Source organism: Podarcis bocagei (genome assembly GCF_964188305.1).
Source record: "Podarcis bocagei genome assembly, chromosome: 12".
Lineage (NCBI taxonomy): Eukaryota > Metazoa > Chordata > Lepidosauria > Squamata > Lacertidae > Podarcis > Podarcis bocagei.
The window spans coordinates 46,498,065-46,521,825 of NC_138137.1; the positions used below are offsets into that span (position 1 = coordinate 46,498,065).

Consider the following 23,761-nt stretch of genomic DNA (forward strand, 5'->3'; position numbering starts at 1 on the left):
ATAACACCATTTGTGGAGAGAGAGAAACCACACAGCATGTTAATGCACACAGTGCAGAACTGAAGAGACCCCTAAATTCCCCTCTCAAAGCTTCAACTCTCAGTGTTCGCTGTGAAGAAGGGTTGATTCTTAAACCATTCTGAAAACTGTAGCTCTGGGATGACAATAGAGGTATCCTGAGAACTCTCAGCTCCCTTTCCAACCACAGCTCCCAGAATTCATAGGGGGAAGCCATTACTATTTAAAGTGGCACTTTAAAGGTATGGTGTGGAAATGGCCACAAAGGAACCATGGGTCCACACACACAAGTTTCCTGGCTGGCCAGCTATACATTCTCCACACAAACCACCCAAAAGAAGATTTATGTCACCAAAATAGAAGAGGACATCAATTTGTGTAATATGTGCATGTAGTTATTTATTTGTTTAGGCACAACTTTAGAAATAATTGCTATGATTTTTCGGTAGAAATGCAATGCCTTTCACCATAACTGAAAGACACCAGGTGTTTATGTGTCTGCTCAGTCTGCTGACCAGATGCTGCTAACTAACCATTGATGAGCACCTTCGAGGTCCCACTCTGTCATTTAAAGCTTTCTTGTGTTGAAATTAGACTTGGGACTGGGAGGCTCTTCAAACACAGGACAGGCCTCTGAAGTAGGACATGAGCTACATTTGACTTTTTTTGTAAAATAAAATTTAAAAAAACCAACGAGGCTCATTTCCTTTCCTGTGAAATCAATTGGACTTCCTCCTGAGCCAACATGGATAGGACCTGTGTTGTCTGTGCAGATGCAGAAGAGTAACAAAGTCCCCAGCTAAAGGAGCTGGGCATGTTTAGCCTGGAGAAGAGGAGGTTAAGGGGTGATATGATAGCCATGTTCAAATATATAAAAGGATGTCACATAGAGGAGGGAGAAAGGTTGTTTTCTGTTGCTCCAGAGAAGCGGACACGGAGCAATGGATCCAAACTACAAGAAAGAAGATTCCACCTAAACATTAGGAAGAACTTCCTGACAGTAAGAGCTGTTTGACAGTGGAATTTGCTGCCAAGGAGTGTGGTGGAGTCTCCTTCTTTGGAGGTCTTTAAGCAGAGGCTTGACAACCATATGTCAGGAGTGCTCTGATGGTGTTTCCTGCTTGGCAGGGGGTTGGACTCGATGGCCCTTGTGGTCTCTTCCAACTCTATGATTCTATAATTCTATGATTCTATGATTCCCCAGACTACGTGAGTACAATTTTACTTTCAAATGAAAGCTTGCGCGAGGGGTGGAAGAACTCAGCGAAGCTTCACGGGCATCGAGGACTTGAAATAACAAGTTTGTAATAACCGGAAAGTTACTGAGAGTAAACCATTTCACATCAGGGGAGATGACCTAGATTGAGACCAGAGAGTTTTGACTTTATTTATTTATTTATTTTAGGCTAAAGGGGGGGGCAATGAACATGGCCCGGCTGTTCTCACAAGACTGAGTGCAGGCAGAGGAAAGATTAATCAGAATGTGAATAATTTAGCATAATTTTCCTTGCCTCCGAGTTCGCAGATTTTGCTTCCAATATCGCTCTTTAAGGAGATGGATAAAGAAATACTTTGACAGGTGCTTCATGACTTAGAATTGTAAGAGTTGGAAAGGACTCCAAGGCTCATCTAGACCAGCCACCTCACATTGCAGGAATCTCAACTGGTTCACACATAACAGATGACCATCCATGGTGCAGCTTATCAGGCCCTGGATAGTTGAATTCATTGCCACCTTATTACCACCTCTTTCCCTATATTGGGTTGCAGCTCCCTCCTTGCATTATTTATTCTGTTATCACAAGGTTGGGCCCTGTTTTCCCTTTGGGAGAAGACAGAGGCTAAGTATGTGTTGAGCATTTCCACCTTCTCTCTGTTTAGAATTGTGAAACTTAAAATGCAGTCTTCTGAATTTGGCTTCATGGGAACTGATGATTAAAACAGTACATATTGTACGGCTGTTTTGCAAGGATCTATTTATTTACCAGATAGTTGTGCCCATTAGACTGCACACCCTCATTTTCTCCTATAACAACAACAGCAACAACAACCTAATTACTGACTCTTTAACTCAAATCAAGATGTGAAATTGCCTCAGTCTCCATTCTTCTCATCTCTTTCTCCCAAAATAGCCTTCTCACCTACTTTTTCCTCAAGTTCCTGCATTTCTGAAAGCTGTCTCCATTGACCCCCTTCCTCAGTTGTGGCCCTTGCCTTCTTTACCTGCTGGGATCACTTCTCAGTAATCAAACTGCTCCTCAAAACCACTCCTATCTCCAGATCCTATGTGATGTTTTTATCTCAGCCAAACTGACAGCTTCCCTCACCTCATAGAACGGTTGCAAAACAGGTTCTAACAGCTTTTCCTCCACCAGGTTGGAATGGTTTTGAAAAATGCTGTGCCATCATCCCTCCAGTCCAGCTAATCAATGATACAAGAACAATACAATATAGGGCAGGGCAGGGGGTGGCTAACCCCTGGCTCAAGCAATTTTTCCTGCCCCCTCAAGACACCACTGACCTTGGTGGCAGCAGCAACAAGAGAGAAAATCAGAAAGGTTTGCTGCATGGACAGGAATGTATAAATCTCACCAGTGTGCCCTGGTTGATAACCCCATTGCTCAGTTGATCAACTATAGGGTGTGGGGCATACTGCACAAGATAGTAGGGCGGCCACATTCACCACTGACATGGATCTTGCCTCCCCCAAAGGTTGCACTGCACATGACCAGTCCAGCAGTGCAAGGAGGCTATGGAATGGAGAAGAAGTGGCCATCTTCAAGCCATAGGGATGCCCCTTTAAGGCTCTGAAAGGGAGCCTGGAAGAGGTGGTCTGAAGACACTGGCTTAAATGACCCAGTCTGCTTCCAATATGTTGGAACAAGTTGCTCATTTGCTGCTCTCTGTGGTCCAGTATCTTCTGACCAGCCTTGCAGTTGTGGGATCTGGCACTAAACCAGAATTCAGTACCTCAAAGAGTTTTGTGGAGGAAGGAATGCCAACAGGTCTAGCTTGATCCCTGTCCTCCCTGATCTTTGACTGCTGAGTGTCCTTTTCTCCAACATTCTTAAATCCTGCAGGATCCCAACAGGGTAATGTGATGGTGTGGAAATTTCATAGGCAAGCGAATTTGAGCTGTGACTGTTTGCGTGAGGATATTTCTACTTCGTTTGCTTCAGCCCTAGAATCCCAAAGGTGTCCCCTGGGAAAGAGCAGTGGCGTGGCAGACTGGTTAAAGGGGAAACCAGTTTTGTTGCCCTCTGTGCCTTTAAATCTGTTGCCTAACTTTTGTTTTGCCAACGTTTATATTTCATGGTTTCTGAGTTTCTCAGTCGACAGCTGTTTTCCTGCTCTCTGTCCTTCTTTCTTGGCTTGCTTAAGCCTCTCCGTACCCATCAACTAATCACACGGTTTCCTAAACACAGCAGTTTAGAACCTCTTCATCTCCCTTTTTTTTCACTCATCCGTTGCTCTGAACTAAGCAAAACCAAAAAAGATTTCCCTTATCAGCTCATCAGCCATGTTTGTATATAGCACCAAGCCATAAACTATGGTTTAATAAGCCATACCGTTCTGAATTTGTAAGAAAGCAATCCTTTTAGTGTGGCAGCATCCATACTTTGGAACTCCCTACCTATTGATGACAAGCAGGCATCTCCACACTACTCCTTTCAGCACCTGCTCAAAACATTTTTGTCCAGGCAAGCCTACCCAGACATGTAGAAGTTGTCATGTTTTTTCATCTAGTTTAAGCTTATTGTTGCTTTTCACTATTTTCTAATGTTTTAAATATTTGCTTTTAATTGTTTCCCCTGCTAACTGTATTTTATTATTTTCCTAAACCACTTTGAGGTTTTATTACAGCCTAGTGGTATATAAATGTTGTTTATTATTATTATTATTATTATTATTATTATTATTATTATTATTATTATTATTATTATTTCTTCACAATAGGTCTGCTTTCCTCACGCCAGCATGACATCTGGCACCAACTGGAATCTCATTGGACACTGAAGGCAAATAAGCCTTGTCCTCTAATAACAACAACAACAACCCTGGTCACCCTGTTCTGTACAGAATAGCAGATTTCCTCCCTAGCTGTGGCAAGATAGAGAATTAAAGGAATCTAGGGCTGCAGCCCTGTTCCAACATGCCTGTGCATAAGCTGTAGTGAAGACAGTGGGACTTAATTCTGGATGGAGCAAATAGATCTAGGGTGCTTCCAGGTGGGTATTCCTTGTGGGATGGGTGCTAGTTGGGCCAGCAAGTTTCAGTTGTTTCTTCTTCTTCTTCTTCTTCTTCTTCTTCTTCTTCTTCTTCTTCTTCTTCTTCTTCTTCTTCTTCTTCTTCGCAACATCTGCACAACACCATGTGGAAAGGAACAGGCATGGCAGTGGTGAAATGGACACATCTCCATTCCTTTTTTTTTTAATGAATCCTGACTTGACACCGTTTCACCTCAGAAGTGAAACTGGCAGCTGTTTTTTTCCAGCAGCACCACAAGGGGGAAGAGCTGGGAGAAGGGAGGGAGACTGGGAAGACGATGGATGGAGGGGCAATTAAATGATGATGATGATGATGATGATGAAGGGTGGGAATCTACACCATCCCCAACCATGCCGAAGACCACAGCCTCCAAACTTCTTGAGGCAATTACATGAACTCGGTTAACACAGGAATCCTCATTTAGCCGTTGCACTGCAAGCACAGCCTTTTGCATGGCACATTGGGCTACAACTCCTATCAGCCCCAACCAGCAGCCCATCCTGTTTCCCATGCTAAAAACAACAACACATAAAGCAGATGGAAGTAGGGATGGGAAAGCTGTCATCTTGCAAATGCTGCTGGACTCCAACTCCTGTCACCATACCTGGCCACTGTGGCTGGTGGTAGTTGGAGTTCAACAACATTTCCCACCTCTGGCCTAGAGGTTTGCACTAGACTGTTGGATAACCTCCAACATTTCTCTGATGAAAATAGGAATGTCCCATTCCATAACGGCCTTGGTCCTGTATACCTGAAGGAGCATCTCCACCCCCCATCGTTCAGCCCGGACACTGCTGAGGGCCTTATAGCGGTTCCCTCGCTGAGAGAAGTGAGTTTACAGGGAACCAGACAGAGGGCCTTCTCGGTAGTGGTGCCTGCCCTGTGGAACGCCCTCGCATCAGATGTCAAGGAAATAACCAGCTATCCTATTTTTAAAAGACATTTGAAGGCAGCCTGTTTAGGGAAGTTTTTCATATTTAATGCTGTATTGTTTTTAACACTCAATTGGGAGCCGCCCAGAGTGGCTGGGTATAAATAATAAATTATTATTATTATTATTATTATTATTATTATTATTATTATTAAATAATAATACCCTACGCATCTTACTGGGTTGCCCCAGCCACTCTGGGCAGCTTCATACACACACACACACACACACACACACACACACACACACACACAAATATTTAACATTAAAAAACTTCCCTATACAGGATTGCCTTCACACAGCTTGGGGGTCCGATAACTTCATACCCTCCAACATTTCTCCGATAAAAATAGGGACATCCTAAGGAAAAGGGGGACATTCCGGGATCAAACCAGAAACTGGGGCGGCTTCTCTAAATCAAGGACAATAGGGACACTTAGAGGGTCTTCTGTTGTAACTCTGCCAGTGACCAACAACTCTGCTTATCATTTACTGCCCTTCACAGTGGAAGAGCACCAGCTTTGCATGCAGAAAGTATTCTGGTGGCATCTCCAGGAAGAGCTGCATAAAAGGCTGGAGAACCACTCTCAGTCTGTGTAGATGATAGTGAGTTAGGTAAAGGTAAAGGGACCCCAGACCATTAGGTCCAGTCATAGCCGACTCTGGGGTTGCAGCGATCATCTCGCTTTATTGGCCGAGGGAGCCGGCGTACAGCTTCCGGGTCATGTGGCCAGCATGACTAAGCTGCTTCTGGCGAACCAGAACAGCGCACGGAAACGCCGTTTACCTTCCCGCTGGATAATTTATTTATTTATTTATCTACTTGCACTTTGATGTGCTTTTGAACTGCTAGTTTGGCAGGAGCAGGTACTGAGCAACGGGAGCTCACCCCGTCACGGGGATTCAAACCGCCGACCTTCTGATCGGCAAGTCCTAGGCTCTGTGGTTTAACCCACAGCGCCACCCGCGTCCCTCGATAGTGAGTTAGATGGGCCCAAAATCGGAACTCAGTGTAAGGCATTTTCCTTAGAGCTGTTTAACTGTGGAACAGACTCCCTAGGAAGGTGGGGGACTCTCCTTCAATCAGTGCCAGATTATCAAAGGGGCAGAGATCAGCACCGGCCTATGGGCCCCACACTTTTTAGGGGCCCCACAACAACGGATCGGAACAATTTTGATTTCATCTTGAAAGAAAATTACAATCGAGCTTTCTTAGTTTTAGGAGATAATTTGCAAGGGGGCCCCCAAGACTTTCGACTGCCTAGGGGCCTCCACAGGGTTTAATCCAGCTCTGCCTTCCTTGGATGTTCTGAAACAGAATGGATGCCCCCTTATTGGGGATTATTTAGCTGCAATTCCTGGCATTGAACGGGGCTGGACTAGATGACCCCTTGGATCCCTTCCAAGTCCATAAATCTAAGATTCTATTATTCCTATGCTGCCATATTCTCCCTGCATGCACCCCAGGCATCTAATCCAGATTTACCCTTCCCCAGGAAAATTATGTGTGTATATTCAGAAATGCTGTGTGAAGGATTGTGTGTGTTTTTTTATTTTGGTACAGTATCATTTATTAAGTATTTTATACTTTTACCTGAGAGTGAATCCCAGTGACCATAGTGGGATCTACTTCTCAGTAAACAAGCCTAGGAACGAAACTGCATAAGGTTTGGGGTTTGTTTGGTGACTGAGCGAAAGATTGCACTTTCTGGTACTGCGATTTGTAAAGCCACTAGCTTAGGCACTTTACTGAATTCCTTGGAACATAGTGGAACTTATGCGTAAAAATAAATAAATTGCAAGAGGGGAGTAAAAAAAGAGAGAGAGAGTTTGCAGTAAACTAAGCACTGAAAGAAAGGGGATTTTTGGCCATTTTTTGTGTACTGTCCTTTTCATAGCTACATTCTTGCACCCGGGTAAGTTTCGTAGAACGCAGCGGGACTTAAGACGTGCGAAGAACGGCACCATCAGACTGAAAATCTCTTTGCGCGATTACTCGGGAGTAAGGCGCACGCGCACAAAAAGCATCAACTCCGCGGGACGCACTTCTTTCCCAAATGGGGCAGCGGTGCGTTACGGGGGAGGATGCATTCGATCGGACTGTATAATAAACTCTCCCGCCGGCTCTCTAGTAGTACAGCGGCCGGCAGGTTGCCGGTGGGGCTTTTGTGTTTTCTTTTTATTCCCTTTACAACAACTCCCCTCCGGGCCCGTTCTGCCTTCTTTCCCTATCAGGTCCCGGACACATCCATCAGCCCCAATGGGAGCTGAGTGTGCAAGCTGACAAGGGATGGATGGATGGAGACCGGGGGTGGCTGGTGGTAGGGATGAAGGGGGGGGCGCGCTTCTGCTGGTGGTGCTGCTGATGTCAGAGCCAGGAGACAGTTGTGATTGGATCTAATTAGACTTTGCAGCAGCAAATAGACGCGCTCCCTGCATGATCGCCTTCAAAGTGGCTGCTGGGGCCAAACAACTAGGAGAGAGGTGCAAAAAAAAAAAAAGGGAGAGAAAAAAAAAGAACGAGAGAAAGAAACAGAAAGAAAGAAGAGAGAGAGGGGGGGAGGAAAAAAAAAGTGGGCGCCGTGCATTTCCTGCCCCTGATAAAGCAAAGGCGCCCTGCGAGTGAGGGAAAGCTGCCGAGGAGGAAGAAGAGGGAGGGAATCACAGGTGAGCCTCCCGGTCGTCGCCTTTAATTCATTTATTTGGAAACTCTACCTGCGCCCGGCGCGCTCTCCGTCCCTGGCTTGGGAAGCGTCGCAGCGCAGGCACTTGAGCGCAGCTGGCCAAAAGCAAAAAAAATTAAAAAGAGGCGCACGATCCGCGCGCAGCTGCTCTGGGTTTGCTGGTTCATAAAAGTCCCACCCGGCTTCGTAGACCTCGCAAGCGGCGGCGGCTGCAGAAGCACCACCACCACGGGCGATCGGGAGCAGGGAGGGGGCGTCGCAGGCAGGCAGCCGACTTTTCTCGCTCTCGCTGCGCGGTCCGCGAGCCAGGCGAGCGCGGAGCCAACGCGCTGCCGCTGCTTCTCCTTGTTGCCTCAACTACCGGCGATGACCTCCGTCCTGGGCACCGGCCGGGCACCGGGAGGGCCGGGGAGCCAACTGAAATGCAAGTCCAAGAGGAGGCGGAGGAGGCGGTCGAAGAGGAAAGGTAAGCGCTGCCTCTTTATCACTCCCCACCCCTTCCCCAAATTTCCCTTTTGCCTTCGCCTTCTGCCTCTGTTTGGTTCCTGGTTTGATTTTGGAGAGGTTGGCGGGGCGGGGGACGTCCTGCTCGTGCCGATTTACTGCGGGGACAGGGACGAAGGGATGGCTTTTTGGTACTCTTGTTCCGATGTGGCATCCCCCGAGCATCTTCCGGGCGGCTGGTTTCGGGGACGGACTGTCTCAGTTTCACTCCACCTGCGTTTACCTCCGAAATCCTCCCCGCACCACCACCCAAACAGGCAGGTAAATGTCTGGCAGGCGGAGTGTGCTTGTAAAGGGGGGGATTACAGTATATATTTTACGTGGGGGATTATTTGCGGAGGGCTAAAGCCAAGAGTGATGGGAAGAGAAAGAGCTTTTTTTCTCCCTCCTTCCCATGTGCTGGCATCAACACAGCCAGATTCCGCAGCGCAAGTCAAAACATCTCTAGCAGGTGATTCCTTTGACCCTGTCAGAGGTAAAAAAATTATCACATGATTCGTAAAATGGGTGAAAGTGGGGGGGGGGGGGGACTGGACTAGTCTGAGACTCTGAAAGGTTTCCAGATTGCAGGTTTTCATTTGCCTCCTTTTTAAAAAATAAAATAAAATGAGAACTATAATCTCCGTCCCAGTTGATTGTGACAGGGTAAGTATGTAGCCTTGCTGCAAGTTGGTCGTTTGTTTGCTTTTTAAAAAGGTGTGAGGATAATGGCATCTCATTTGATCACGTTTCACCTCACGGGGTTGTATTTTTTAAGCGAAGAAGCAGGGTTTGTGCAGTTGGCGGGGGGAGCAATAAAAAAAGGCCCCCAATCTGGGGACAGGCTGCACCTGGCAGCTACCAGTTCTCTCGCCCTTGCTGTGAATGGGCTTTTCCTGCCAAGGTTTGTTGTGTTTTTTGAAAGTTAGGGAGTGTGCTAACGCTGCTCTGATTCTCTAAGGGGACCAGCGTTCTATAAATGGCAGAGGAATAATTATCCTAATCCAAAAAAGAAAGGAGAGAAGCTGCCGGATGTCATAAAAAGCTAAAGTCTGCCTGAGATTAAAGGTTTTCCCAAAGCTGTCCTGTTTCCTCGTAAAGGAAGGATGAGACGGTGCCGGCAGATTGCTAATGCTGTCTCCACAGTTACCATTAAAGATATTGTGAAATCATAGTGGAAAGTCAAGTGACAGGCACAAAGTAAGGCAGAATCTCACTCAGGGAAGTGTGTTCTGCTGCAAAGATGTTCAGTCCAAAGTCTCTTATCAGAGCAGCAAAATCCACCTAGTCTAGAGTTGTCTGAGATAAGTTTATGTCGGCTCACTCAATCACCTCAAGACTCTTTTTGCAGTTGGGATGGGAATGTTTCTTCCCTCTCTGAGAATTAAGCAGTCAGTCTGTCAGAGGCCTAAGATATAGAGGGCACAAATTTGTGTTTTAATTGTTGGCTCATGTATCAATTGTTGACTCGTGTATATGGTGGTTAGATAAGTTTTGGGAGATGCTCAGAATGAAGACATCCATTCTTAATTAATTTGGCTGTTTCTATGCTATATCTTCTATCAGTTAAAACTTTCCACAGCAGGCAGCCATGGACAAATTAAACTGTCAGATGTGTCTGTAGGAAGGTCAGTGAATGAAAAGTTTTGTGTATGCCCTCTTAATCTCCTCTTTGGGTTTTAAGTAAAAATCTTATTTGTAACTTTGGTTGCACAAGGAACTTCTGGAAGTGTCCTGAGTTCCAGAAATAGTATTTGAAGCATTGTCAAAAAAAATTTATAAAACTATAAAACTTTGGAGTTTCTTTCAATTGTTAAATCTCCAGTGTTATTCTTGTACGCCAGCACTTGCCATTCTGCCTGAGATTTCACATTCTACCTGTAAGGTATCTATTGTACAAAGTGCATGTCAGTTAAAGCAGTGCCTGCTTTCTAGGAATTTTAAACTTAGTGACATTCTAAATTTGTCTCTTGAACGGAATCAGTAATTCATTTCAGCCAATAACTCTGTGTTAAGATTGCTTCCTATGCAAATTTCACAAGGCCGCTCTATTTTTAAGCCAATACATTTGAAGAAGAAAAAACCTGTAATGAAGATCCCCTCATTTCTTACACTTTCCTCTTAATCTCTCTTAGTGTTACTGAGTAACAAAGGATTACTAGTGAAAAGAACAAGTTTGACACATGTTGGCTACTTTGAGGACAGTTAACAGGAGTATGGAATTAGGAGTTCAGTCTTAATAACTATGTTAGGGCATTATTCAATCATTTAAGAGACCTATGTTCTGGGACCGTTTTATAGCTTGTGTTACCTTTTCGGATAAAAGGCAGCAAAGGGTTTATTTGAAAAATAGATCTCTACTTGAAGACCCACAGTTTATAAAACAAGGTGGATATGGATGTATCCCAACACTGAAAATTACATTAAAAAAAACTGGGTTTATTTTAAAAAAATGCATTTTTAAAAACCCAGTTTATATTCAACCTGTTGAATTTGATAGTTTGATAATAGTTTTGTAAATTGGTGTTTAGTCTGCCTTAGAGGCAATATGATGCTAAGCAGTCCCAGGTAGGGTTTAAAGTGGTTTATTTAGCAATAATTGTATAAATGGCAGATAAGAGCAGATCTCTGTAAACAACGTGAAGGAATATTTGTTGCTGCTTTTCAAGAAAAAAATGTATCAACGTGGTATAGTGGAGGAAAGTGCATTTATGTCAAATACATACCATTTTCTCTTGGAAAATGGTGAAATATTTCTAATGATATGCACATTTAATGATGTTCCAAAGCATACTTTACTGCATACTCTTATACTTTTAGAGTGCTAAAAGCAACAACCTATGTCTGCAAAAATGTTTACATCCACTTCATCATTTAGATGCTTGGTGATACCTTGATACATTTCAGCTTTGCTTTGAACAGCGAAAGAAAATAAAAGGCTCATATACACTCGCTGTTCAGCTGACAAATGTTCATTGATTATATTTGGAAAACTGAGAATTCTACTGAAAATGTCTGCGTGATGGATTGACATTTAATGCTGCAAAGGTGTGGTGTTTATTTAACCACCCGTGTGAAGCTAAAATGGCTGATCTTCATTTGATAATACTGTTTCCTCATTTCCCCCCATATACTTTATAGGATTCCCTAACACTGCAAAGGTGTAAAGTTAGTTTTGTAATTTACAACCTCCAGGTATCTGCTTCTTCTTAGAAGCACTTTGCTATTGTGAATTTTCTCAGGAGGAGAGAGATCTTGATTCTACATTGGATGAAATAGTTTTTAAAAATCAGTATATATTTAGAACTAAAGGATCTGCCTGAGCAGCTTCTCAACTTCTGTGACTGATTCTGAGGTAAATCTGCCGCATGATTTGCAAACGTCAAAGTAATATTGCTTTGTTCTTGGGGCCCGATCCAGCCAAAGTTAAGTTCCTTTAAGTCACACTGATTTCAGTGGGATACAGAAGGATACATGTAACTTTTCCTGCTCTAATCAATTAAAATTAGAGGTGCTTAACTTGGGCTATATTATGTTCTTGCTGTGTGCTTGTTCTATTGTCTTTATAAAAGTGAATCATTCAGAAGATTTTAAAATTCAGTCATTACCAAATGCCCTTTCCACAGATGCACAACGTGAAAGTTTTTCTGCTTGCCTCTTGAAATCTGAAACCATAATCTGAAAGCAAACCTTGTGGATTTCAATAGACCTTGCTCGGAATAATGTTTAAAAACAAGGTACCACTTACTGACAGCCAATTGGCACATGATTGTAAGCATGCAATGTATTTGCTCCATCGTTTGGAAGAAGGGGTGGGAAGCTTGGATATAGGTAAATATGTTATCCTTTTTCATAATCCGTCTAAAGTAAATGAGTGCCGAAATTTATAGAATTATATTTCTCTCTCTCTCTCCAGCAATTTATTGCATTGTCAATCTGTGGTCTGAGCTGACACTGGAAAACGGGTCCAGCGCTTTGGAAGAATTTGCTGTTGTTTAGATTTAAAGCTCAGCTTTTGGGAGAGTTTTTGGGGTGATGAGTTTTTAAATGCGGTAGATTTTGATAAGCATGCTGAGAAATTGTGGAGTATGTACTGTACAAAACTGGGTATCAGCCATGTGAGGGTTTCTAAAAATAGCTTGTTTAGGGACACGAAGCCCTTGGAGATGGCAAAGGTGTATATAAGCATGTATGCCAAAAACACCACCAACAAAAAAAAAACTTTCAGACACCGCTTAGTAGTAAAACACACACACACACACACACACTAGTTAGGGGGTTGAATTTTTTCCTTGTTTGCTTGTTCCCCAGCAGCAATTAAGCTGACTCATTGTTTGCATGTGGGCTCCGGGGGTTAGACTAAATCTGAGGCATTTGCAGGGAGAGAAGTAAACATACAAAGTTAAATGCTACTATCTGGAAGGAGAGGCAAGGTTAACGCTGGCAGAGAAAGCACAAAGGGTTGGTAACAAGGGAGCCAAATATGTGCAGCCAAGTAGAGAGGGTGTGTGTGTGTGTGTGTAAAAAAAGAGGTTGTGGTGCAATGAAATTTCTGTGGAAATTAATGAAATTAAGGAAAAGGCTACTGAGTCCATGCGGATTACCATTGTGCATTCTCCCTGTTACATCAAGGTAATAAATGTGTGTGCTCTATCTTGAGCTAGACTCGGGGACAAATGTCTCCCCTCACAATAGGCTGAGTGTCGGGCTTCAGGGTGTGCACCTTATCTTACCTTAAACGTCCACAACCCCGACAGTTTGTGAGCAAGGGTTGGGATTTGGAGATTAAATTAAATTGATTAAAACTTAATACCCATCTTATTTTGGGTTTTCCCTTCCCTCTCTCCCACCCCGGCTTTCACCTTTGATTTCTAGTGATCTGTTAGGTAGCGATTTGCAATGCCTGAACTTAACGTTTAGAATGAGGGGGAAATTGTGGAATTCACGATTCCATATCTGCGCAGTGGCGGAGCGTTGCATCAATAGTAGAGCTGCCTCTTTCTAGCAAAAATAATAATAATAAAATGAATGGGAGAGGTTCAAAAGAGCAATAAAATGAAGTACTCTGGCAGCAACAACAAAAAAGGTAAATGGAGGTACAGGTTAAAATGTGCAATGTAGGAAATTAATCACTTATTTGAGAACTTGGGCTCTTTTACCTTCCAGTATGTATTTTTTTTAAAAAAAAGAAAAGAAAAGAAAAGAGGGGGAAAAGAAATTTGGTCATGTTTCTTAAGGGTTTTTGTTTTTGTTTCTCCGCCTCATAATTGTACAAGTACTTGGTGCTTCATGTATCCAAACTCAGGAAATGATTGTTCAAATGAGTGAGACCTCTTGGATCAGCTGAAATCTCGCCCTCCACCCGTATTCCAGCTACTCTAGCAGAGTTTGCTTATTAATTGAGATGAATAGAGTATTTACAAGATTTGGTGACGGGAGTGCCTGCGTTGTGAAATGCCTGCATATATATTTTTTTAAAAAAAGAAGTAAAGGCTGTGCAGAAATGTTTAATGAAATATCAGAACGCTATAAAGAGAAATCTCTGTGGGTTTCCTTATGCCTCTTCCTTCCACTTTACAATAGGATAGAGAGAACTGCAGTACCCAGGAAGAAAATTCCTGAACGTAGAATCTGCATTCTGCTTGAATATTTCCCTCCATCAAAACAACCCTCTTTTATTTCCCGTCTTAAAGTTATACTCCACCCCATTGCTCTTCCTGCACTTCACTGAAGCCCACATTAGACCTTTATAGAAAAGAAACATTGCTAAGTAACAGTGAATAATTAAATTCAGGAGAAGGAAAGGAAGGTGGTTTCATGTGGGTCAAGTACCCTCTACAGAATTACCCGGGCGATGTGAATAATAGTGAACTTGAATTTCTTCCCAGCTTTATAACCCAATTGTCTCTCTCATCTTGCCAACTGTTTACAAATTTGGTACTTGTGTTTGTGTGTGTGTGTGTGTGTGTGTGTGTGTGTGTGTGTGTGTGTAAATTATCTGGGCAGAGAGGAAGTTTGATAGGCAATGCAAGAGCCATCATTCTCCAAGGGCCTGGAACGATCTTGTCACATTCCTATGTAAAACCCCTCTGACTCTCACAAAAGTTGTATAATTTCTGATAGTGGGGGATAAAAGCCCACACGCGCCTCCTTTATCTGATCTTTTCCTGTCTGCTTGCATTGTCCAGGAACACCAGCAACGTAGCAGATTTTTTCAGAAAAGCAAGTTGCGGCGACTGATGAAGTGCAACAATTTGCTAGTTTTTCAAAGGTGGCTCACGACTGTCAAATAATATGCCTTTAGTATGAATGCATCAAATAATTTGGCAGCTTATATTGCTTGGCCTTTATAACATCACTAATTTATTAATAGCCTGTTGGAGGCTTTGCTTGCAGTATATGAAAGTGCTATTAATTTCGGCTTCAAAAATGTAATTGGTTGGTATGAAGAACAGAGGCTCATCAGTCAGCTTGATAGATCTCTTAAGGCAAGTTCCCTGCCTCGAACAAAAAAAAAAGCTTCCAAAATGTTAGGCTATAGTAAGACTTCAATGAAAAATAATATGGAAATGAGAGAGGTGGGGGTGTTATGCCCTTGGCTATATCACATTACTTTTGGTCAAATTGTTTTTTAAAAGGTGATAACGAAAATTATTACAAAATGTGGAAGCAGCTTGTGTTCCTGGAAAACCTGAAACGGTAGCAACGCTGATGAAATGATGCGTAGTTGTGGAGGAAGTAAATTGGGAGGGGATTGTCCTGTCTGAGGAGAGGAGAACAAAGAGAGAGTCACTGGGGGGGGGGGGAAATAGCTCCACGGCAGGAGGGGCTGCCTTGTTCAGTGTGGGGGAATTCAACAGCCATGGAGGGAAAGAGGCCTATGTGTTTATTGGAATCCATGTTAGGTGTATCAAAGCCACTTGTCTGGGACGAGCAGTAGGAAACCAGGCAAAGTGAACTCTTACCGATTTGCCATTAACTTTTAATTCAGGCTTCACAATGAACTGGTACTAACAAGTAGTAGATAAAATGGCCAACAGGAATAATAAGAAACTGGCATGTGGGTAACATTAAATTCAGAAGGTAACATTAAATTTAGAAAATGTGTGAGATTTTCTTTTTCTCACACCCGCCTGAAAAATACCACTTTGTTATCATCCCTCCCCATATATATATAATTGGTGGTGGTGGGCACTATTTTCCTCTGTCTGCCCTGCTGCCACCTGAGAAGAACATGAGGTCCTGAAAAAGGGGCAGGTGTAAACTGGAGGCTGTGTGGCCAACACTGCTGCTGACACCTGCAGTAGCAAAAAGAGAGAGAAGCTTTTCTAGGGGGGAGAGAATAAATAAACTACACTGATGGGTTCCATCCCCGAGAAACCTCCAGATTTCTCCTTCCCCCCTGGAGAAATTTGATGAAATGGTCCCCACCATTTTTCTCCTCACAAATAGGGTAGAAAACATCAAGATGCCATGTGTGCACAGTTCTAGATAACACTAATCATAATGATTTTATAATTTATATAATAATGATTATATAATGATGATTATTTGTATAATTTATATAGCTGCTCAGTGACACGAGTGACAAAAGGTGCCATTAATAATTTTGTCACTCGTGTCAAGGGGCTGATAAATTTTGAGGCTGCTGCCACCATCTTTGCGAGCGGAAGATCACAACGGGGGCACTGTGCCTTGAGCTAGCCTAGGCCCAAAGCACAGGGTTGTGACACCTTCACCTGCAATGTGCAGTGGCACGGCGGTTTATGCACAAGCATGATGTGTGGCAACAGGGTTGAAGAGGAAGGGGCAGAACTGGTATGGTAATGTGCGTGGCATCCCCAAAGCATTGTGGTCAGCATGGCACGGCGCATTAAGCACCTGAGCAAAAGTGGGGAAGGCTTTCCTGAGAAATTGCAGTTTGGGCGTTCTAGCCGGGAGTGGGGCTTGCTTTTCAACTTGACTTGGACATGCCAAGGCTACAGCTCTGCTCTCCTGTTTCAGCTTTGTAGATCTATAGGATCAGAGTACTACTTGCTTAGTACTTCTGCTTAGTAAACTGAGTGTATATGCTCACAAAGAAGCTTCCTGTGTATAGGCAGATTAGCATCATTGTTTTCCATTATGTTCTTCCCCTTTCCCGTCAAATGGCTACAGCTGAGTAGACAGGGACCCACAGCACAATGCTGCATTCTCACAGCTAAGGAAGCTAGCGACACTTCCAATTTCCGAGGAGGTGACCACAGCTAGTTTCCCAGGAACCATGCAATTAATTCGGTACATCCAATTCATCTCTGAACTTCAAGAAACAGAGACACCCCACCCTCCTACATTGCGGGACGATACCACTTTTACATGGGGGGGGGGAGTCTCCATTGTGGAATGTGACACAATATTGTGGGTCTGGTGCTGAAAGGGAAAGCATCCCACTGGGAGCTCACGTGACCTGATGCCTAATGCAGCTTTTTATCTGCTAGCCTGCATCTCCTCCAGGTACCTTATTCCAAGATCTGCATCACCTTTGGATGCTTCTCAGCCTGCTTCCATGGGAATCGCCTTCTCCCACGAGCCAAAGCCATCCAGTAGATCTAGATTCACAATTTCCTGATCTGCAAGTTATATTCTTCTGAAGCCTCACATGTTAAGGGAGTTGTTGAGAAGCAGAGGATCTGTGAACTAGCGCTGCACAAGCTGTGTTGCTTCCGTATGTCAGTCGCTTCAGAGATTTGGGAGCAATAGTCCGGCATGTAAAAGGGCTTGATGGCTAGCACCCTTCTTTTCTGTAAGAGCATCCCATCCCTGCTCTGCATCTGGGTGCTCAATTAAGACTGCAAGCATAAGCCAGTCAGATCAAGAGCTGCAGGCTGGAAGTGGGTGGGGTGTTCAAGCTGTGCAAAATCAGTTTCAACCCACAGGCTGCCCGGTATGCATGGATTTGTATTTTCATGAGAAAGTTGTTGTCATTATCAGCAGCACCCTTGCCTCTTCAAGTCCATATGAAATATTCCCCATGGACAGGCAAGGCCACCTGAAGGTGCTGGGCAGTGCAAGGGGCAGGATAGGGAAAGGTGAATTGGACAGACTACATATCTAGCCGCTTAGAAGTTGCAAATGTTGGTTTGGTATTTAAACTGTGGAGATCTCGCCCCTCTTGTGTTTTAGGCATGAGCCTGAGGGATGGCAGTCCTGGCATGACGCTTTAAAGCTGAATGGTGGATTACAGTGAATAGCAGCCTCCCTGATAGAAGCAGGCAGGCTGGCTGAGATTATTTTCTGGGCAAGGCGATGTTCATTGTGAGAGACAGTGACCCAGTTGTGACCAATGTCAACACAATGTGATTGTGCAGTCATGAACATGGTTCCGTTTAGTCTTATTGAATCCATACAGATTGCAAACCCCCTAATCAAATTAAGCAGAACAGGAGGGGGAGAGCTATCCTTTGTCCATATGTATTTTCAGAGAATTTCATAATATGTAGCTTGTAGATGCCATAAGCAATATGGGGCACAATGTCTGATACAGGTCCCACCTGAGGGACTGGGAATTGGGGGAGACTGAAGCAAAATCTCTGCTTTCAGTGGGTCTTTCGCCAGAGAATTCTAGCTTTCTGTGTGTTCTAAATATGTGCTAGTCTAAAACGGTGGGTGCAAAGTACAGTTAAGGAATCTAGACTATTAAAATTTAGAAATTGCATATGAAAAACTGTATAAGATGGAGTAAATGAATGTCACCACCTAATTATGTCGTATTCACTGATACGGGTGCCATTACCGGTCTCCTCCCCCTCTGCCAGTCATTACCAGCTCTTTGCATGCTTCAGTTTATATGAATGGTAACCTGGAAGCCGCAGAGGCAGTGGGAAAACATTAGAGGTCTCTATTGTTAAGCAGAGCAGACAGTAATTAGATTGCACCTTAGTGCTTGCTGTTTACATCTTAAGTTTAAAGGGGAAAGTGGGAATAAATGTTCCCTAATGTCATTGACGGGAGATTTTCCTGCAGCTACAAACCACTGCACCAGACATATTGATTAATCTGTGGTGTACCATTTATTTATGCTAAACATCTGATGTTTGCTTCTGCAATCTGGTCTTTCAAAGTCATGATAATGTTCAAAACGTTGGCATCACCCACGTGGTTTTAAAGCCACAAGCCAGCCAGGCTACTTAGTTTATCTTGCTCTCTGCAGTTTGCACAGCCAACACGGCATGCACCATTTGTGGTATGAGCACGGATTCTTGATTTTAAAAAAGAAACCCACACCAACCCATTCCCAAACTGGGGGGGGGGGTATGCAAACATGGTGCTTGATTGCATTGGTGGATGTTACATGTTATAGGAAAAGATTGTGGGTCTTTCTGCATTTTCAGTGTGTTGACCACATGGGAGTATGTATAATCTGGGGAATTTGCACTGGGAGTCTTGATTATCCAAGGGTCCCGATGTGTCTTTTGTATATTTACATATACATGCACTGCCCTCCTTACATTTGAGAACTCTTCTGGTTTGATGAGCAGGATAAAAATGTACCAAATAAATAAATAAGCATTAATCAAAAGATGTAGGTGATGTGCAAATGTAAAAACAGGGATACGCTCTAAAGAAATTTGAAGCTATTTGTTGCATTTTCTAAACTGGGAAGCATTTGTTTTCAGCACAGAAACGTGTGTGTGCAAACTGCGTCCACCTCACTGAAAGTCTTCATGTACGTACCTGGGGGATAGGAATGCATAGATTGGGACTGGGTGACTGCCACACATTCATCCAAAGCTGTGGCAGAGCCCTTGAATGTTACACATGCATCTCTCTTGAGATATTATGTATGTGCTCTGCTCCCAGTCCTGGGATGAATTTATTGTTTAGATGGGGTATTGCTGGAGGGTTGGTCCAAGCAGTTTGGCACCTCTGCCTCACCACTGCCTGTTGCTGGCCTAAGCCATTCACTGAGGCTTCCTCAGGGGATGGTGCTCCAAAGTATTGCCAAGATGCAATACATTTGCAGTGGAGGTGCTCATCTTTAGAGCATGGGACCTCTTTGCACTTACACACTGTCTTTTTATCTCCACTAGACGATTCAGTGTACTTGATACCCACAAGTTTTACTGGCTCTGTGACTTGCGTGTTTATAGAATGGTGACTTATGGCGTGAATTACTCTTATTTTTCTCTGTGTATTTTCCCTCAAGAGGTGTGTGGGTGTGTGAATGAGGCAGTGGAGACAGAGACTGGGCTAGCTAAAAGTCAAAAGTCTACCATGGTGGTGCTTAAAAGTTGTTCTTGGCATTTAAATATTTGAAGGCAAAGTAGGAAGAAATTGGTACATTGACCCCAAGAAGAATGATGGGTGAATTGCACAGACTTGACTATTTGAACTGTAAATGGTTGAAGGAGGATAATGCAAGCCTTTGAGTTTCATTTTTGGCCTTCTTTGTAGGACAGAATGGAAAGGCAGTAGAATCCCAGGTGTGTGTGTCTACCCCTGTAGAACAGGGCTGCGAAACCTGTAGCCCTCCAGACATTGATGGACTACGGGTTCAACCAGTGTGACCAATGGTTGAGGATGATGGGAGTTGTAGTCCAACTACATCTGCAGGTTCCCCCTCCCTGCTAAAGAGAGAGAGTGTAAGCCAGTTTCCAATTCAGAAGCTTCAGTCACTTGTCATGTCTTCCTCCCGGTGTAGCCCTTCCGCTCTCCCTAATGAAATATCCCACGAATCTGGAAAGACAGAAGCTATCATTTTGCCGACTGTGTGGAGTAAATGAAAATGCAAAGAGGGCGAGACCCTCAGCTTAGTGTAAATTTGGCTTTGATAAATCGTGTACTTGTAGAAGAGCCTGGTTTATTCACATTCAGTTCAGCCAATCTTGTAAAAATGTGAAATAGCCGGAAGCACAAGACTGGAGATCTTGTGTTTGTTAACCTGTCCCCACATCATCTAGGTTGGAGGAATGCAAAATCTCCATTTTGGCCACAATTGTGCAGGAGGCTGTCCTCTGCAATTGGCTGCCTTACAATTCTTGGACATGGGGACCACCGGGAGAACATATCCATAATCAGTGCTAATTTTCTAGATAAAGAACTGCCGGAACTCACCATGAATACCTCCCTCATTCTCTTAAAATGGCACACCCTTGTGAGAGGTGCCAGAACTAAGTTCTGGTGAGTTCCACCTGGAGGAAAAGCCTTGGACATAACCAGCACTTTTGTCCCCCTACTTACATGTTGCGCTGGTATAGCACCTGAATAGAGCTATTGTTTTGGTCAAATCAATTCCTTTAGTACAGTGGTACCTCAGGTTAAGTACTTAATTCATTCCAGAGGTCCGTTCTTAACCTGAAACTGTTCTTAACCTGAAGCACCACTTTAGCTAATGGGGCCTCCTGCTGCCGCTGCGCCACCGGAGCACGATTTCGGCAGAGGGCCTTTTCGGTGGTGGCGCCCGCCCTGTGGAATGCCCTCCCATTGGATGTCAAGGTGATGGACAACTACCTGACATTCAGAAGACATCTTAAGGCGGCCCTATTCAGGGAAGCTTTTAATGTATGATATTTTAGTGTTTTTTGGTTTCTGTGGAAGCCGCCCAGAGTGGCTGGGGAAACCCAGCCAGATGGGCGGGGTACAAATAATAAATTATTATTATTATTATTATTATTATTATTATTATTATTAACCTGAAGCACTATTTCTGGGTTAGCGGAGTCTGTAACCTGAAGCGTATGTAACCTGAGGTACCACTGTACTCAGAAAATAGGTAGCTGACCTAAATATTCATCACATTTGTTCCTGCTTCTTTAAAGGACACTTTGTACTGTTCTCTCTTAAGAGTCTCTTATCTCCACACAAGAACTGTTTGCATTAGTGGCCAAGAACAAGTTGCAAAATATTTATAGTGCCTTGAGGAAGGGGTCACTTTGCTGAATCTTAAAGGAAAAGGAGGGAGTTCTGGAGGTGGGATGGCTAATCGAGAAACTTCTTTCGGATTGTGCAAAATAAGGGGAAAGTGAGAAGAAGAATCTAAGTTAGGACATTGCATGGGGGGGGGAGCTTCGTTTTATAATAACAAATAAGCACCCTGCAGAAGACAAATTATTTTGCCTCATTTGTTGAGACACACAGCCTCCTAAGGCTTTGCAGAATGCTAACCTAAGGTCTATGTGGAAAGGACACAGCAGAAACTGCCTGAATCTCTTGCAGCTTGGTCGCCACCAGATATATGCCTAAAATATAAAAGCGCCGAGGAAGCTGCTCTCTTCACAGTGGGTACTTATTAAAACAAAGTCCTGCAAATCCCACCCCCCATGCAAACAACCCCAAACCCATGTATAATTCACGTAGTATAATTGTCTTTGCCTTCAACTACCCTCCATCAAAACTGTTCTTCTGTAGCCTTCCATTGCTGGAATCCTTCTGCTTAAAGCCCGGTTTAAATACTCCCCAGGAGAATTTTGCAAAGTCAGCAGGAGGCACAGAGATGAAGAACAGGTTGTGTTTCATTTGCTCTCCCTATTTGCTCTTAAGATGTGTGTACAAAGCAGGGGTAGGTAAATCTGTCAATTTCTGTTTCCCAGTTTTCCAGTCTTAAAATTGGCTGTCCAACTTTCTGCACCAGATTTTTGGGGTTTTTTGTTGTTGTTTTTCAAGTTCTCACAAAATTTCAGGAGTACTTTAGAGCCCATGCATCAAAATATACCATTTCTGGGTGGTAAACCTCTCATGTGCCCCATCAGCACAATGATTTCTGCTTGCACAACGGGACTTTCCACCTCTTCTTCTGCAACCTCCCCAAATCTCCAGATGGTTGAGGGAACCCCTAGAACTGATTTAGGGCATGTGCTGGGAAGAAGAGTGGCAGGTGGGGTGGGGAGTCCTGTTGTGTAAACAGAAATCCTTGCCCTGATGGAATGTATTATTCACCACTGTGTTAGATGCAACTCAAGCTATGCAATTTTCCTTAATTGGTGTGGAATGCCCTCCTTGGTGAGGTGGGTCTGTCTCCCTCTTCATGTCTCCCTCTTCATGAACTTTTGGGAGCAACTTTAAAACATTCCTGTTTACCCAGCAATTTGATTGCTGAAAGATACTGTTCCTGGCCACCCTGAAATTATTAGCTGTGAGGGTATGTTGCTGTATTTACACACACTTTTATCTTTATTCTATTTTTAGCAGTGATGTTTTGTCACATTGGTGTCCCTTTTGAGGGAAGGGTGGTGTAGACCTTTAAATAACGCACACATATTTGCATGCAATTTTCTTTAACTTAATGCAATTTCATATGCTGTCTTCACTGCTATATGCATCAAACACACAACCTCCCCCCATTTTTTTGTACACATTACTTAGCTGGGGCACCACGTTGCAAAATTGGGAATTTTGAAGAACGGCTGTGTTTTGGCTTGTGTCTCATTTCAGGAATTAGGCAGCCTGAGATAAGAATGCAAAGCAACTTTAATTTCTGCTCCATTACTTGCACAAATACCTAAAAAGTGCAGAGGCCTGCAAACAACTCTGGACTAGTGGAAGTGCCAAGAAGAGTTGTGCATTTACCTCATGGGGAGAAGACGTAACTGTACTGACCACTTGAACTTTTGGTGTTTCATTCGGGGATGCGACTTTTTGGTTCAGACAATGTACCAGAAATGCAACGAAGCTGTGTGCATTCTATATCCTGAGACAAGTGGCTGGGAAGTCTCCCTGAGACAGGTCCACCAAGCATAGAGCTCAGACAAATCCCTCCTTGGCTATTTAGGTGATGGGAAGCTGTCACTCTTAACTGTTTTCCAACCACTTGCCTATATGTGTTTGAACATGATTGGGGAAAGCACTTTGTGGATGACAGGTTACTTAAGCCAGATTTCAGGGTGTTTGCTGTTGCTCTGCTCTCTGTGTGCATGGGTGCTCTGCAGAGTGACACGAGCAAGAAGAACAGCAATAGAAAGGGCAGGTTGAGGTCTAAACTTACGACAGTAGAGGAGATGAGAGCAAGGGAAAGCAAGATATGGGGGATAATAGGGATTTTTACATTAGTATTATTTTCAGTTTCAGTAGATGGTGGTTGCCAAATAGATAGATGATAGATAGAATGGCTCACTTAAGAGTGGACTGATTTTATGTGTTCTGCTTTTTGGTATGGAATCCTGAGACCCACCAACTGGATCTAGGTGCATGAGATACATATCTAAAATGAAATAATTCTCAGCCCAGCAATTTATTTTGACTGCCAAATGTGAATTCAGCTCCCAGTCCTGCCACAGGAACATCCACTCCAGATGCCGCTCTGTAGCTTTCTTCATTTCAGACTCATAATTTGGGGGGGGGGGTGTACATTTTGTTGTTGCCGTTGTTAGTCAGAGATCCTTGCTGACCTACTGCAAATCAC

The 23,761-nt window shown here is 43.6% G+C and overlaps 1 protein-coding gene across 8 annotated transcripts in view; it reads left to right on the forward strand.

Moving 5' to 3' along the window:
• Positions 1–7,695: 7,695 nt before the first annotated feature.
• ADARB2 (adenosine deaminase RNA specific B2 (inactive)) overlaps positions 7,696–23,761 on the forward strand; it is a 390,457-nt gene continuing 374,391 nt past the window's right edge. For 5 of the 8 annotated variants that reach the window (XM_081163583.1, XM_081163586.1, XM_081163584.1 and 2 more), the window contains exon 1: positions 7,696–8,368. In XM_081163583.1, the coding sequence (XP_081019709.1) occupies positions 8,269–8,368 (100 nt within the window). In that variant the 5' untranslated portion in view covers positions 7,696–8,268. Of the gene's footprint in view, positions 8,369–8,449; positions 8,668–8,753; positions 8,882–23,761 lie in introns of those variants that run through there. The other 3 variants (XM_081163589.1, XM_081163585.1, XM_081163588.1) reach the window with 3 other exon arrangements.